We start from the raw sequence: 17,573 nt of genomic DNA, 5'->3' as shown, positions 1-17,573 counted from the left end.
GAATAGCCCCCGAGGTCTCCATTTACGCTCCAAAAAAAGTAGCAAATCTCCGAGCAGAGGTCTCCTCCGCCCTACTAAGCGCCGTCCTATATGCCTCAGAGCAGCTAAAGAGTAGGGTACCCCCTTCGGCTCCATCTCTTTACGCACGATAAATTCGACGCATTAGGCAGAACAAGGTGCTTGGATTGTGGACTGTACCACTTCAGGTGTGTGTATGGAGCGCGGTATTGTGGACATAGCCTCCGATGTTTACACAACCCCCCTAAAAAAACAACAACAACAAAAACCCAACTTCCTTAACCTCTTCTCCATTGTATACTAATGTGCTCCGCGTAGAGTCCTTTGTAAGGGGCGCGCGGATTTCTTCTCAAATCTGATTCCGCTCCCCTCACCAGCAATCTGAAGTGGTCCTTCCCCAGAAGGAACCACCTTAAGTCTGCCACTTCATCTTGCCTAATGGCAGGATGGATGCAGTGTGTTACTCACGTGGCCTTTATAATAATAATAATAATAATAATAATAATAATAATAATAATAATAATAATAATAATAATAATAATAATAATAATAATAATCTGAGGGGTTTTTTAGTAGTGGGGAGGAGGCTTGCAGCGGACCTGCTGAAGGTTATAGCGCTTGGAGTCTCTCTCTCTCTCTGTCCCCCACCCCACCCGGCCTTCTGTTTGTGGGATGACCAGATGCTCCTAGTTTTCTTCTGGCGTCAGAGGTTCCTTAAAGTTAAAGCGGGGCGGGGAGGTAGAGAATAGGAAGAACCGGGAAAGAAAGAGTGCAGAACCTTATGGGCCGAATCCTCATTGCTCTGTTTCGTTTTTGAAGAAAGCAGGGGGGCTTTTCAGCATGCAGAAAAATACAAAAGGCATCTTCATACACATCCTTCTCCAAAGCGCCTGACGTTAAACAAATCCTACCTACACAATCTAAAGGTTAACAAGATAAGACCAGTTCTCGGATTACTCGTTCTTACTTGTTGTAGTGCCCCCTTTCACCCCACCCCACCCTTCGCTACTGTTTGGGGAAGGCAATGATTTGGCTAAAATTGAAGACAGCCACGCAGGAGCGGGGCTTGTGGATTTCATTAGGGGCTCCTCGACCTTTCCCACTCGCCCTTCCCGCTACGCGCCCCCAATAATTGAAGCATTGGGAAGAACAGTAAAACAAGCTATTTAGAAAGGGGGTGGGGCGGGACAGCGGCACCACCACGAGATGTCCTGTCTCAGTGAAAAGCAGGACAGTCTCTACAAGCTGCGGAATAGCCAACATTCAAATCTTGCTTTCAAAGAGGCTTCAGCAGCCGTCTAAAAAAGTAAACGTGCGGAGTCTCTGCAGCAAAGGCGTTACAAAGATTGAGCAGCGGCGGCCCCACCACCAAACAAGCCCAGTTTTGTGTTGGGGCCTCTTTTCCTTAGTGGTGATGGATGGTATGTATGTGTATGTGTGGCTGTAAATGTATAAATGCGTATATGTGGCTGTAAATGTGGGACGGTATTCAATTTCGTTGTACTATGTACAATGACAATAAAGTATCTATCTATTTATCTATCTATCTATCTATCTATCTATCTATCTATCTATCTATCTATCTATCTATCTATCATAGGAGCCAACTTCAGGGAGCTTGGGCAGCCACAATAATATAATTGTGGGGGCCAGGCACCCACAAAGTCAATGAAAAAAGCCAGCAGGGAGAGAAGCAGTTCAGCTCTGTCCTTCGCAGCCAGCCAGCGAGGCGTGGGGCTGGGGAGGGGAAGCAGAGTCTCTCTGCCTCTAAGTCCGAGTCCCTCACCGCCTAGAAGTGTGCCTCGCTGGCTGTTGGCTGCATGACATCGCACACATTAGGTGCAAGTGTTGCACATCCATGTGCGGCAGCGGGCACCCACAATCCTGCGGGCAAGATGGCGACCCTGCTACTTGGCGATGCCGGGAATTGAACATGGGACCTTCTTAATGCAAAGCAGACGCTCAGCCACTGAGCTAGGGACCTTCCCCGCTTGCATTCTCCAGGCAATGTGGGGGTTAGGGAGGGAGAGAGGGAAAAGGACCTCTGTACGCCGGCGCTCTCACTGTTCCAAACCCTTGCAAATTGTTTCGTTCATTTCACTCGCCCGGGGGCGCAGTCTATGCAAAGCTACGACAGAGGCCGCAGCTGCCCACCTGCAAGGCAAGGAGGCGAGCAGGTGAACAGGGCAGCAGACGCTGATCGAAGCGCTACGTCTAGCTTAAAGCAGCTCTTTGAGGAAAGGCTGGCAGATGGTTTTGCGCAAGGAGAATATAATGGGAAACGAAGAGAGTTGCTCTCCCAACTGTGGATGGCGTCAGAAATTGGGTGCCACGGGCTGCAAACCTGATGCCAAGCTAAATCTGCTGATGTTTAGGGTGTCTCGAGACTCATTGCTGCAGCAGGTTGGAGAGGCTCCGTGTCTGGAAACGCCATGCACACCGTTTCCTAGGATCGAGTCCCACACGGGCATCTGTGGGGTTGCTTGCGCGGGATTGGGCAATTTTGCGTTCACTCCATAAAAGTTCCCTCTGAACTTATTTTGACACGAAGGGGAAATGTGTGTGTACGGTAGCAGCCATCCAGCTACAAGACAGCTCCTTCTGTGCTCACTTTACTGGGGAAGTGTGTCTTACTTCTGAGTAAACAGCAACAGGACTACGCTGCATCTGTGCGATGTGCAGGTCCAGACACCCCTCTCCATGGGAGCGTCTGCCTCCTGCGGGGCTTACACAAAAGGAACCTTGGAGCCAGAGAGAACGCGGCCCTTCAATACACTAGATGTGGCCCTCAACCTGCTCCCCAGGCTAAGCGCCCTTCTTATGCCACGCACCCTGCTCTTGATCCTCCTGGGGCGCTTCTGCCTGGCTCTAAAGTCTCCTTGAACTGTCGTCATGCATTTTGCGTGGAGGGCAGGTGATGGAGAAACGATTTTCCGTGTGGACGGAGCTAAGCCCGACTTCTGGCCGGTTGCAATGGGGAATGATCCCTTCCTCGCCCCGCCCACTTGTTGCTTCTGGCCCCACCCCCATTGATTGGCATATGGCCTCCCCAAAGCAATGCGGCCCCCTGGGCTAGGCCCCCCCCCCGCTTTCTAAGCAAACCATCTAAACCACATAGCCGAACTCAGTCTCACGGTGTCAATTCCTATGTGAAGATGGCAGTCCAGGTCTGACAGGAAACGCAACCCTTTGCGGTGATCTGGAGGAGCTGAACTTGCTGGATCCTTTGCTTGCGCAAAGCAAGTCTGAACCCTCCCTCCCCACAGAAACGTCTTTCCTTTGACCTAACGATAATCAAACTTACCGCAGTGCCCACACAGCCATGTGGCAAGGTCAGGAAAGGTGCATTCACACGTGCACGGGATGCTTGCAGCACCAGTCCCGAACTCTGAGGAAAAGCTTCCTGATTATTACGCACAATCTAAAACTCCGTCCTTTCCCATAGAGAGCGTTTACACGTTTGTTTAGCGAACAGTCACCAAACGTTGAGACCTGTATGTGTGGATCGGGGCTCTTTAACGTCCTGCCAGACGGTAGGAAGAATGGTTAAAACCACTGGATACAGACCCATTAGGTATGGCGAAATGCTCGTTTTTATGGAACCACCCATAAAAGTTCTTAGGGAAGCTTGTATTCATAAACACAGGTCACTTTAACTCTTCGGAGTTGCTTCTTGCAATGCACCCGCGCTGCATTTCCTTTTAAAGAAATGACACCGATTTCCAAGGCAGCCTTGGGCAAGGCACTTCTTTCCTGAATTCTCCATTTCCTAGATGTCAAACGCCGCTCATAGCGCCCTGAGCTGGCGGAGAGGCCGAGCAAGAGAAGTTGTTATCCATGGGAACAGATGCAGCGAGCAAGGCTCCGATCCAAAGCTCATCTTTTCCCTTCACCTGAAGGCAGCCCAGTTCAGGGAAGTTTTCAGTGCGTGCTGTTGTGCTTTTACTGTTTTTTGTTGGGAGCCGTCCAGAATGGCTGGGGCAACCCCAGTCAGATGGACGGCATCATCAGCATCATCGGAAGAATTTAGCACAGGCTGGGATTTCCCATTAAAATAAAGGCAACTGAAGCCTGCTGCAGTCTATACAGTATACACACTTCCCTTACTTATGAGTAGACACGCATAAAAGGCTTTCGCTATATATTTCTTTTCCTTTTCCTTAAAAAGAGCTTCCTCGGTCTAATTAATTGCCCAAAACGGAGAAAGGAAACGCGGCCTGCCGCCAAAGCCACCTGCTGCGGCCGCCCTCAATAATGGACGGCTCCTCCTTGTTTGTCCCTGGAAGCTGAGGAAGCGACCTCAGTAAGACTCGTGCAGGGGATCCATCCTTCAGCTGTAAAGTCAACCAAGGACGGGAGATTTCCTGGGCTGGAATCCGGGAGGGAGAGACAGACGTTGCTGCTGTTATACTAAGCTGGATCATGAGTTAGCAGTGCATTTTTAAGTATCTATTAACCCATCGAAAATCTTCACTGAATGCAGTGACTCTTGCTTCTGGTGGTGTTGCTCAAAGAGAGACAGTATTGCCCAGTGGTTAGAGCGCTGGACTAGAGCGCGGAGTTCAAATCCGCAAGTGGCCGTGAAGTTCAGGGGATGATCTTGAGCCAGTCACTAGCTCTTAGCCTGACCTACCTAACCGAGTGATGGTGAGGGTCATGGGGAAGAGGAGCGGGAGCTATGGAACCACCTTGAGCTCCCTGGAGGAAAGGGCCGGGTAGGGATGCAATAAGAACTAAAGTTTTCTCTGGAGAGAAAAGTGCTGAAGATGACGCCGCCTTACCAAGAGGTTAACTCCCGCAGGCTGCAATGGCGCGCGCTTCTCGGATGCACCTCCTCCAACCTAAACGCCACTAAAAATGAAAATAAATTGTAAAACCTCGGGAGCGCGCCCCCTGGCGTTCAGTTCCATGGGGAACCGGGCAAGGTGTTTACAGACCCCATGTAGTCCACCACCCCGTTCTCACAGTGGCCAGCCAAATGCCGGTGGGAAACATGCAAGCAGGACCTGAGCACAACAGCACTCTCTCCCCCGCCCCCACCTGTGATTCCCAGCGACTGGTATTCATAGAATCATAGAGCTGGAAGGGACCATGAGGGTCATCTAGTCCAGCCCCCTGCAATGCAGGAATCTTTTGCTCAACATGGGGCTTGAACCCGTGACCCTGAGATTAAGAGTCCCATGCTCTAGCCTACTGATGGGAGATTCTAAACCAGAGGTGGAGAATCTGTGGGCCGCCGCAGATGTTCCCATCATCCCTGACAATCTCTGACCATTGGCCAAGCTGGCAAGGGCAGCTGGGAGTTGTAGTTCATCTGAGACCCAGTGGGCTGCAGTGGGAAGAATGCTGGACTAGGACCTGGGAAATCAGGGGTCACATCCCCTGTAGCCAGTGAAGCTCACTGGGTGGCCTTAGGCCTCCAAAGAGGCGAAGTTATTTCCCTTGAAGCCTCCCTCTGCATTTTCAGCGGGATACATAGCAGAGAGAAGGTAGAATTCAGAGACAGCAGAATAGACTTATTTAATAATGGGAATGTCACATTTTTTGAATGCTGCAGCAAGTTAACTATTTCCTACTTGCAGGAAGGGAAGTAGATATGCTCTGTAATAGGGATGGGCATGTAAGCTGTAGGGAGGTTGTTGTGTAAGTGGGGAAGCATGCAAGAGGGACACCACTGCCCATCCTATCCTGAAGTGTCACAGTCCATTCTACCACTGCAGGATTTCACCTGATTCTGCTATGTTTGTTGATCAGGCTCAAACAAATAAGCACAACAAAAGCTGAAATGCATCAAAGGTCACACATCCCACCCACCCCCCACCCAGCCTCTTCCCTCTTGAGTTGTGGAGGCAAGAAGTCTGATATTGCAAAATGTGCCCTGCTTTGTATGGCACGTGTGAGTTTGATTGCAGCCATAATCAATTAAAAAATAATTCAGGAAGATGGACATTTTTTTCAGGAAGGCGGAAGCAGTAACCATCCCTTCCATTTTGGGTGCAACAGAAGTTCACAATGAACTATTGTCTCACTTTTCCTTGAATAAGGAGGGAAGGTGTGTACAACCGTGGAGTTTATTTTTATTTGTGTTAGAAATTATAGACCTCAACTTTAAATAAATAAATAAATAAATAAATAAATAAATCAATAAATCCTGGTTTGTATATTCATCATCCACGGTCTTTTCCAAGGTCTATAAGAGATATTTGCAATTGGATCCATAATTTATTGAAGCCACATTTCAGAATGGCAGCACTAGGGGGGAAATTTTGGGGTATACAGAAAGGGCAAAAAGTGTATTTTTAGATGTGTGTTGTATTCTACCCAGAGTGGCTGGGGCAACTCAGTTTGATGGGTGGGATATGATGATGATGATGATGATGATGATGATGATAAGCTCTCTGGAACAAACAAAAGGTATTTGTTAATGACCAAAGTCTAGCAAACTAATAATAATAATAATAATAATAATAATAATAATAATAATAATAATAATAATAGGTGGGTGGGAATGAACTAGTTTGTGGGGGAGGCACTTGCACCCTGCTCCTGCTCTGACACCACCCATGTTGCAACATACATCCTGCTCATGAGAAGAGTGGTTTGGAAGCCAGCCTTACTGACTTCCACGAAGCGTCCAAGCCACACAAGTGTATGTCGAACATTTCCAGCCAGGCATCCCAGTCCTGAGGCAGTTGAGCTGATTGACTGAAGCATTAAGACAGGTCTCAACAGTGGAACGGCTTGGGTTTAATCCAAGAACGTCAGCTGAAGACTGGCTTGTGCGTGTGTGTTCATCATTGCAGCATCAAAAGTGCAGGGATGGGGAGTCTGTGGCCCAAATTTCGCCAGCCATGTCTCTCACTCTGCCCCCCCCCACGCACGGGCCACATACTTTCTTCCTCTGCATCGGTTTCCCTCACCAATTAACTGGTTACATGCCTTTTGTGGTACAGTAATTCTGGGAGTCACCGCCACTTGCAGGTGAGAGGAAGTGCCACTGCTGAGAGGGCAGAACCAAGCTGGCTATGCAGGCAAAGGCCACTCTCTTCCTGCAGTACCAGTTCACCTGGCATCCTCCCTGTGCACTGAGAAAGGAGAACCCGTTTCTCAACATGCAGAGGAAACTTGCAGTGTCTTCCTGTTTTGCAAGTTTGCTGTGGTTCCTCTCAACATAGTCTTTTTCTTAGCAAAGCTTGCAAGTGGAGGTAAATGCCAAACACACTCCTTTACAGCCTTCCTGTCCGTTTTGCACATTAAACCTTCTGTCTTCCCCTTGGTGCACAAATTTGTTGAGCCTAGCATGTGTGAGTGTCGTGTCCAGTGTGTGTCAGTATGTTTAGCCTCTGCCTGCTGGTGGTAGGTGGCCCCAGGACAGGACCGCTTTCCCCTGAGGGAATTTGCCCCTCAAGCAGCAAAATAGTTCCCTGCCCTGCCCATGCATGTGCAAATGAGCAGGCAATGATCCAACTTGACAGGCGGAACTTTCCTATCACTTCAGACAAGGTGCTTTTCAGTAGAGTTCATACATTCAGCGGCCAGCCAGGAATGAGTGGGTCACCTAGACATGCTCTCTCTTTCTCTCTTGGAAGATGCAAGATCTGCTGATGACTTTTGTATGGGAGTAGGTACCACGTCTTTCTCACCTTAACGGCAATTTCCCCCAACTGCGTCACATTCAGCTGCCGTTCATCAAATGTAGAATAATCTGGTGTAACAAAATCAGGTGATATATACATGCAGGGGAGCTGGTCTATTAGTGCAAGCGCAGTGTCTCACTAAACTCTGTCTGCCCTCAGCCTGCCTCCACCTGCTTACTACCTTGTTGTTGTTCAGTCGTTCAGTCGTGTCTGACTCTTCGTGACCCCATGGACCAGAGCACGCCAGGCACGCCTATCCTTCACTGCCTCTCGTAGTTTGGCCAAACTCATGTTAGTAGCTTCGAGAACACTGTCCAACCATCTCATCCTCTGTCGTCCCCTTCTCCTTGTGCCCTCCATCTTTCCCAACATCAGGGTCTTTTCTAGGGAGTCTTCTCTTCTCATGAGGTGGCCAAAGTACTGGAGCCTCAACTTCAGGATCTGTCCTTCTAGTGAGCACTCAGAGCTGATTTCTTTGAGAATGGATAGGTTTGATCTTCTTGCAGTCCATGGGACTCTCAAGAGTCTCCTCCAGCACCATAATTCAAAAGCATCAATTCTTCGGCGATCAGCCTTCTTTATGGTCCAGCTCTCACTTCCGTACATTACTACTGGGAAAACCATAGCTTTAACTATACGGACCTTTGTCGGCAAGGTGATGTCTCTGCTTTTTAAGATGCTGTCTAGGTTTGTCATTGCTTTTCTCCCAAGAAGCAGGCATCTTCTTACTACCTTACTTAAAACCAGTCTATGGGGTGACACTGTCAGCTCCTCCTCCTTAGTCTCGGTCTCCTCCTCTTAACACAGCAGGGAGAAGAATGTGAACAAAATCAGAATGACTCTGCCTATCATTGGCTCTGGCTCCCCCTGCTGTTGGCCTCCCCCCTGCTTCTGCCCTATAAGTCCTAATGGGCACCAGCTTCCACCACTTAAGCGTCCAAACAAGCCTGCAGTTGCTTAAGAATATCTTGTTGAGCTTGCAGCCAAACGAACACACATTTGCAGAGCAAATATAGTTAGAGCATTCAGGACAAAGATGTTAATCCAATGATTGTGTTATGGATCAGTTTGGAGACTTTCTTTTCAACCTTGTGCTAGAAGAGAACCTGTCTTTTAAAGCCGCATTTAAATGTTTCTCAAAGCGTAGCTCAGCACCACCAAGCAAAACAAAGCTAGCTTGAGAGTGGCTGGTTTCCCCTCTCCAGCCTGATAACTCTGGAAGGCAAAGCAACCATCTCTTCCCAGCCAGCCACTTATAACACCAGAGAAAGGGAAAAAGCCTTGTCAATGGCTCAGCGCCACTGGAGCACACATGGGCTTTTTATTTTATTGCAATTGGAAAATATTCAGGATGCAGAACAGCAGAGGTCAAAGGAATGACATTATGCAAAATGTGGAAGCTGTAGGGGGCAGAAAAGAAGGAAGAAGTGGGAGTGATGGCTGACTCCCCCTCTCCTTCATGGTATGATGCAAAAGGCTTCGATCCTCAAGCGTAGAAAAAGGAATTGAACCGCTTCTTTTTGGAAGGATCTTTAACATTCATCTGACCATATGGACACTGGAGAAAGAGAGAGAGAGAGATGGAATAAGTCATTCTTGATGAGGCCTCAACATTACCCATACTTAAAGACAAAATTAATGATGTCCTATAAATCATTTGTGGCCTCGGGACTTGAAAAGAGAGCGAGCGAGAGGAGAGGAGGAGGAATTGAGCCATGCATCCCCCTTTTCCTTGCCCTCTCCCCAAACAAATGGTCCTAATTATTGTCCAAGAAACCTCCTTGCTAGATATGTCCCTACTCATTATACAGTATGTGAGACAACCACTCCTCTCTCCCCCACTCTGCATGCAATCCTGTATATTTACCAAAGTGGAAGAAAAGAGATCTCATTGAAGTCACTTCCTGAAACCTCACATAAGGTGGGGAGACGGGAATAGATTTCTCTAGTCACAAAACACAAAGGGAAAGCTAGAATCTTTTGTAGCCAGGTCCCACTTGAAATTTGGCAACAAATCCAACTGTGTTCAGTGAGGCTTACTCCCAGGGAAAAGTGCACAGGACTGCAGCATTAAAACTCACAATTCAGAGTGTTTTGGAGAGCAATGTGAAGAGGGCGACACACAAGTCCTATACACTATAGATGCAGCGAGGTGTTTAATCACTTTCAGATGACCAAATAAGACTGGGAAAAGGCTGCTTGTGAAGAGTCAGGGAGGCTGGAGGTGTTTACTTTCTTCTGAACAGTTAATAATAATAATAATAATAATAATAATAATAATAATAATAATAATTTTGTTATACCTCACCCTTCCTCTTATGAGAGTCCAGGGTTGCTAACAATAAAATTACAGCACTAAAACAAAATTAAAACCGCAATACAAAATATCATACAAACAGTCAATGTTAAATTATGGTAGGTGCACTGAACTGTTTTTTTTTTTTGTCAATGAACTGTGCACTATAATTGCTCAGGCCAATGTTGGTTGCTTTGCAGTACTGATCTACGGTTGAACAGGATGCCAGTTGCTTTTTATTTCTCTGCAACCCGCCTGGTGTAGAGATGCAATGCTTAGAGGGTTCATCAGTCACATTAATTCATTGCAACCCTTTTCAGGGATTAAAAAGATGCTTCTGGTGAATTATGCAGGAGCCTGAATGGCGAAAGTTAAAATATTTTGTAGACAAGTGCTTAAACCTGGGGTGGGAAACCTGTGACTCTGCAGATGTTGGACCCCAACTTCTATCCAGCCAATCATCAGGATACAAGTTGGCCACCCCCGACTTAAACAAACCTCAGGTGGTCTGCATCATTTTGTAACATAGCTTTCTCCTTTCCTCACATGGAAGACAATGCCTCTTCCACAATGGGGCCTATCACAACTCTTCCATCTATACTCTGCCGGAAGGTAGGCCTTTTTTTTTTGCAGAAATATTGATTTATTAATATGTAAGCTTAACTGATTAATTATTAGCAGTAACCTATAGAACAGCCCATCTGCCATCTCTCAAATTATGGAAAGGGAAAATTTGGAATAAGATGGTGATGAATAAAATGGGAGGGAAGAAGTAACTCAGAAGACACATTTCAAAGGAATTGGACACTATTTATCCAATATTGGAACAGATATAGAACTGAGAAACGAGCGTCAATGGACATTTTGACAATGTGCTAAAATTGATTAGTTGACATTGAAACTGTAAGATGCGATTCCCCCCTCCTTTTCACTCAATATGGTCTTTTTCAATATGATTTTTTTAAATATGAAGAAAATAAATGTATATCAAATACTTTATTTTAAAATAAATAACTCATATGGTGGTAATTAAGATTTCCTTAACGAGATGACAGCCCAGTGGGGATAAATGAATGGATTTAAATGTTTTAATACTTTTAATGATATATTTTATTGTCTGAACTCTGTTCAAGAGGACTTGTGTAGACTGCACAGGCAGCAAAAAAATTTTTTAATGAAAAACCAGTGTACTGAGGATTGTGAAATTTGGGTGCAGGGAGAGTGGAGCCATTGACTTATGACATCCCATAAGCTACTCTGTTGTTACCCCTCCTTTCCAGAAAAACATTTCTGGGTAAGAGTCTGGAAGCAGCTCTTGACATTTGCCATAATGAAATTCACATGGAAAAGTTAAAGCAGCAATAAACAGTTTGAGAAGGACCGTCGGGATGATAAATGCCCCCTCTGAAAATATTTTACATATCCCAGTGCTGAATGTTTTACTTGGGGTGGGGCCTATTGATTTTAGTGGGCATTACACCCAAGTGGGTGGGTTCAAGGTTATAGCACGGGGATTCAGACCAAGTTACTGTCAAATGTGGAAGCAATAAACTTGCTAGTGTGTTAAGGAATTATTATTTTTTTAAGAATGGCTGAAAAAGGGAATTGATGCTACTTAGTAAGATATTCAAGGCAGTTGCTGGCACTTAAACGGATTAGATCTCCTATTTTATTTGTCTTCTGTAAAAAAAACAAAAACATTTTTTAACAGCAACTCAAAAACCAAGGTCGTAAAGATCAGAGGCTATACAAAGAGCATGGCTACATCTTAAATCTACAGTTTGCCCGATCGGTTCACCATAGCTATTTCTGTTCACCCAAGCACATCTCTCCAGAAGCATCTGTAGGAATTTGGAGGTCGCCTTCAAGGTTAGCTGTGTTTGCAAACCTAATCGCTGGCTGCCTAGAATGCGTTCAGGTTTGTTTCTTGACACCAGCAGAAACGGATAAAACACCCTTCTTAGCCACACTGGTTTATGAGGAAGTTAATTCTGCCGAATTGACTGAGCGAACGTGTGCAGGATCATATATACAAACAATGTGTACATTTTTTGAGGGGACAAAAACAGCTGCAACTTCTTTCTGCCCCTGGCAATTCTACTGCCTTCCCCAGAGAGGCTTTCAAATGTATCCTTTTAAGGGAACAGGTGTGTCATTTACCACTTAAAATTCATTTTAAAACTGACTGATTTGTTGATGGAGCGCCTTCCTCGTGGGAAGCTGATAGGAGGCAACAAGGTTTAATACTCACGTGTCTGCAGGAAGTACCACAGCAGTGTCCTCTCTGCAAATGGGCCACTTTGGTGAACACTAGGTAGCCAGTGTCTGGATCTATGTAGTTATGCTTGCCAGCCTATTTAAAACACACACACACACACACACACACACACACAGAGAGAGAGAGAGAGAGAGAGAGAACAGCAGACTTTACTTCTTGTTCCCCTGTGATTCCCACTTGACAAATGTACATGGAACACCCACTGTTATTGGAGTAGGGGTTTGTGGGAGAAGCCAAGCGAGCCAGGAGAACAATGGGATGCCGCCTTTAATGAAGTCAGACGTTTCTTTGTTTATTTATGACACACTTCACCCTACCCATTCTTCCAGCTTTATTCTTTTTCTGAGTCTGCATGGCCAGCCCGACAGCCAACTTTTAGGGGCGCTTCCAGACCATCACCATTTTGAGGTGGGGTTCCAGTCACATACAGGCAAATTCGGGTTGTGCAATTATAGCTGAATGGGAGCATAGCTGTCAACCCTCCCTGCTGTTTCCCAATGCTATAATAAGGGAATTTCCAGCAAAAAAGGGGAAAGGTTGACAGCTATGATGGGGAGGTCTTGTGTAACAAACTTGCTTCTGGCAAAAGTTCAGACTTTTTGTGATAAGGAGAGCGTTGGTGAAATGCACTGGCATCTAATCTCCCTGCAAACAAATCAGGATGAGTGCTCAATAGGCAGGTTGTCTGGAAGAGCCCTAAAAAAACAACAGCAGGTGCAGCCCATGGCATCACTCCAGAGACTCCCAGTATACTCCAAGATAGTGAGGGAGAGGAGGAGGGACGTGAGGAGAGGAAGAGACAAGGAAACGTTGCAGGGTGTGTGTGAGCGAGTTTGTGTAGAGCCAGGACATTCTGCTTCACTTTTGGAACATGGCTTCGCACATGTGTGTAGGACAGTTGGCAACATTCATCGGCCCTCCGCAAAATTCTGAAATCCCTTCATTTCACTATGATTTTCATACAGCAGTGTTTTAGTGTAAGATGGGATGGCAAAAAAGGAATCTCGCTTGGAGCAACTAACCGTCTTGAGCCAGCCCTGCGCATTTGCCTGCTTTTCAAAGCATTTCAGATCGGTAAAAGGAAAGCCAGCTAATTTTTGTCCAAGTGGCAGATGCCTTTCTAGCTTGGACGCAGCATTGCCAATTGTAAATGGATGCGAAGGAATTTGTGCCTCGGCGGAGAGGCATTAAGCAAAGTCACAGCTCTCTGGGCTCAGAGAATAGGAATGTTCTGCAGATGAGTTGTTTTTCAGCTGTGCAGTGGGGAACTCTGGGGTACCCCAGTGAGGTGTGTGATGGTAGACAAACCTGGTGCAGTTTATGCACCATTATTTTATTTTTTTACTCTGCAATGTGCAAACACAGGGAAGTGTTGGGTGTATTTCATGAAGTGATGGTGAAAAAATGAGCTCAGAGTGTGAATTTCCCCAGCTCATTGTACCTGCATATATTCCAAGGAGAGCATCCTTGCCCTCAAATTATTCCTCTGTTCATAACTGAGACTACAGTCATTTGCTATGTAACCCAAATTTTGCGCACGAAGCTGAATGGTGTGACCTGCATAAATTATGCAGATCAAGTATATTTGTGCATGGCTATTTATTTCGTATGATTTGTTCTGCCTCTGCTTATTGTGAAAAGAGGTATGGAATGATTGCAGGCTCACCCACCCATGGCCCTCCAAACCTTAGTCAGTCACATTTCTGGCTTCTGCAACTGCACATCTTCTGTCATAACCATAAGTTCTAGAATCTTGTGTTAGAAGAAAGCAGAGTTCCTTTTCAACAAGCCAAATTCTGCAACCATTACACACCCCTGCCACCCACCACCCATCCCAGTTAAAAACATACAGGTTTCCTTGGTGAATCGTACCCAGGGCTAACCAGCCTAGCATTCTGTTTCAAACAGAAGTCAGCCAGGTGTCTCAGCACTTGCAAGCAGGGTGCAAAAAGCAACAGGCCTCTTGTGTCCTTTGTTTTCCGGAGCGTGGCATGGTATACTGCCTCTCTCCATGCAGGTTCTATTTATCTATAACAGCTAATAACAACAGTGTTGGTGGGTGGAAATGAGAGGGCGTGTGCTTAGGATTAAACTGGCCATTACAATGACAGTACTGTACTGGCCAAACAGTAGCTAAAGTCACAAAAAATGCAGCAAGAGCAAATCGAGGCAATCTGGACTTGCTAAACGGGTGCCCTTGCGAGTTCCGAAGCGTCTCTAGCGCAGAAAAAGACCACACCTTTGCTAACAGAAAAAAAGACAACTCTCAAGTCTGGCACTTGCCCTGGTTTGCAGAGCAGCAGCAAAAAGCCGGAGCGCCAAGGCGGCTGCGCCAAGCCAAGGAAAAAGCGAAGCGGACTCACCGCGCATGCCTCCTCGTGGAGAGCCACCACCCTCTTCTCCACATCGGTTAACCCTTCCCTGCCCTCGCAGGTGCCCGCCTCCTCGGAGCGCTGGGCCGCGGAGCAGCCGCTGTCGCCGCCGTCGGGAAGACCTCCTTCCCCGTCCGCCTGGCCGTGGCTCAGCGGCCTTTTGCCCCGCTGCCCCGGGGGCTTGCAGGGGATTGCCCTGCTGCTGCTACTGCAGCAGCGCGCAAGCGACGTGGCCGCCATGATCCAGCCCCGGTTTCCCCCCTGGGCAGGAGCCGCGGCCACTTCCTTGCCCAAGAAGCCGCGTCGGGCTCCACCCTCTCTCTCTCTCTCTCTCTCTTTCTCTCTCTCTCTCTATCGCTTTAGGACAGTGTTTTTCAACCACTGTTCCGCGGCACACTAGTGTGCCGCGAGATGTTGCCTGGTGTTCCGTGGGAAAAATTCGAAAGATTTTTTTTTTTAATGTCAAATTTCCGCGGCGAGCGGGTTCCGTCGGGGCGCCATTTAGCCTCTCTGGGGCATCGCCCTCCTCCGGCCAGCAGCACGTCCGTCCGTCCAGAGGGCCGAATGGCTTCTCTCTGCCTTGCCGGCCAGCGCGCCCGCCCGCCGGGGGACTCTTTCTTCTTCACCCCCCTCCCCGCTTCGGACTGCGCAGGGACACAGTGTGAAGACACACAAAAGGGAGGAGGGGGCTGCAGCTGCGGCCAGGGTCCGGCAGGACAGGCGAGGGGGAGGAGGCGGGGGCGCGAGGGGCTCCCCGGTCCTACTTTCGGTGCCTCTTCATTGGCCTTTGGCTGGACCCGGGCGGCGGGGGGAGCCAGCCCTCAGTCCCCTCCCCCGCGCAGGCACCTGAGGTCAGCCTCGCCAAGCGCCCGCCTGAGAGGAGGAGCCGGCGCGGGGTGAGGAGGCTGCCGGCGGGTTCTCCCGGGGGATCCCCTCGCTGCCTCTACACCGGCGCGGCTGTGGGGAGGACGGGGGCCCGGTGGGAACAGGCAGCGCTCCTTGATGCGCGCCCTCCTGAACGGGCTTCTCGCCCCGAGGATTCTGTGCAGCGCTGCCCGGCCCGACAGGGCTGCATAGAAGAGCTTCCAGTGCCAGGAGCAGCTGGGCGGAGGGGCTTCCCGCCGGCCATGACGAAGCGCCTCGCAGCCCGTGCAATAAGGGAACAAGATCCCCCAAGAGCCAGCGGCCTGTTGCAACCTGAGCGCAGGGAGAAGGCCTGTCTCTCCCAGGGCTGCGGACCCCCCGGCCCCCAACATCTCGCTCGCTGCGCTGCTCCTGCCCGAAGTAGACCGTCAAATGCGGGGGGGGGTTGCTGAGGGACCCCAAGGAGAGCTTCGTGGGGGCTGCCGGGGTCCCAGAGTAGAAGAAAGGCGGCAGATAAAGGGCAAAACATGCCCCTCCAAGCACTATTAACCCGTTGTTGCCTTCCTATTTGTTGTCTATTAAAATGATGGCTTGGGGCAGAGCAATATGTATTTGAAGAGCCTGCCAAACTCAGCTTTCTTTTCTACTTATCTATTTATGGCTGTCCTCCTAGCTCTGATTTTGATGAATTGCTGCTATAACTGGAGACCTTCTTGAAGCTATGCAAGGTATGACACACAGCACTTAGGGCTGATAAAGATCTCTCAGCATCAGTGCTGTGTGTCTGCCCCCCTCCTGCATCCTTTTCTCACAGTAGCCCAATGGGAATAAGCTTGAAAGCAGGGCATGTGCTCCCAACATGCTGCCTCCTATGTGAGGTAGATTTGTGTTTATTTGATTCCTATTCAAGAGAATTACTTTATATATAGTCAATATAGGCACAGAGTTAATTTTTTTAACATTTTCTAATGGTGGTGTGCCTCGTGATTTTTTTCATGAAACAAGTGTGCCTTTGCCCAAAAAAGGTTGAAAAACACTGCTTTAGGAAATGCTCCGGGAGCCACCCAGGATCGGGGCTCTTTCCTTTAATGCAGTGGTGCGGCAGGAGAGTGTGGCAAGTGTGGCGGGAAGATTCAAGGACAATCAAAGGAGCATTTAAACATTTCAGTGTAGTAGCCTATAGTAGTACAGTATAGCATTAAAAAAAAATTTTTTTATTTGCAGAATGTGGCTAGGTGCCTTTTCAATAAGAGAGCAAAGGCACCAAGTGATTGGGTTTGCACACATACGGTACATACATATGTAAGAGGCTCATTTGTAATTATATTTTGGAGAAGATTTTTAGGAAAGCTGCTTTGTTTTATATACCTTCTGGATGTCCCGGCGTGAGCATATTATAAAGGAGTTGTGTTATAAATCCAGCTCTGCTAGTTGTTTATTTTTGTTTCTAATGTATTTCTCAACAATAAAAAAAATGGCATGGCACCAGCAAATTTTTATTCCAAAAGTGTGGCCCGGGGGGAAAAAGTGTAAGAACCACTGCCTTTAACAGATGCCCTGTCAGGCTGCAGTTGGATGCAGGAGAACCGGCACAAGGAATAGATAGTAGAACCATAGATTTGTAGGGTTGGAAGGGGTTCCAAGGGTCATTTAGCCCAACCCTGAGATTCCTGCATTGCAGGGGGTTGGACTAGATGACCCTTGTGGTTGGGGCAGCCATATGTCTGGGATTTCCTGGACATATCTGGGATTAATCCGTCGGAAATAGTGTCCAGGCGGAATTTCTGGAAATCGGTATAAATGTCCTGGAGAACCTGGGCGTATGGCAACCCATGTCGGAAGCGGGTGGTGTTTTTGGGGGGAGTGGGGTGGGGTTGAATTTCCTTAAAAATAGCTGAACCACTTTGGCCCAAAAAAAGCAATATGGCAACCCTACTTGTGGTATCTCTATGATTCTATGCTTTTTAAAAAATTTACACATTTGTAAGCTTTTACAAGCAGTATTCGTAAGAAATAATACCATCCATTATCAAATAATAAAAGTGCACCAACTGGATTACATGTCTTGATAGGCTTGCAAAAAGAAGCAGCAGCTTTTTAACGGGCAT

At 47.6% G+C, this 17,573-nt stretch overlaps 1 protein-coding gene across 1 annotated transcript; it reads right to left on the bottom strand.

Moving 5' to 3' along the window:
* Positions 1-8,939: 8,939 nt before the first annotated feature.
* On the bottom strand, positions 8,940-14,841 carry C6H1orf53 (chromosome 6 C1orf53 homolog). Its single transcript, XM_033151092.1, has 3 exons — positions 14,593-14,841; positions 12,203-12,304; positions 8,940-9,213 (listed from the first exon to the last, which is right to left on the bottom strand). Exons 1-3 carry the CDS (start codon positions 14,839-14,841, stop codon positions 9,142-9,144), a joined length of 423 nt encoding a protein of 140 aa, XP_033006983.1. The 3' UTR covers positions 8,940-9,141.
* Positions 14,842-17,573: the final 2,732 nt, after the last annotated feature.

The sequence above is a fragment of the Lacerta agilis genome, chromosome 6 (assembly GCF_009819535.1).
Source record: "Lacerta agilis isolate rLacAgi1 chromosome 6, rLacAgi1.pri, whole genome shotgun sequence".
In the NCBI taxonomy this organism is placed as follows: Eukaryota; Metazoa; Chordata; class Lepidosauria; order Squamata; family Lacertidae; genus Lacerta; species Lacerta agilis.
The sequence above is the reverse complement of the archived record's forward strand: the minus strand, read 5'-3'. Positions and strand labels throughout refer to the sequence as shown.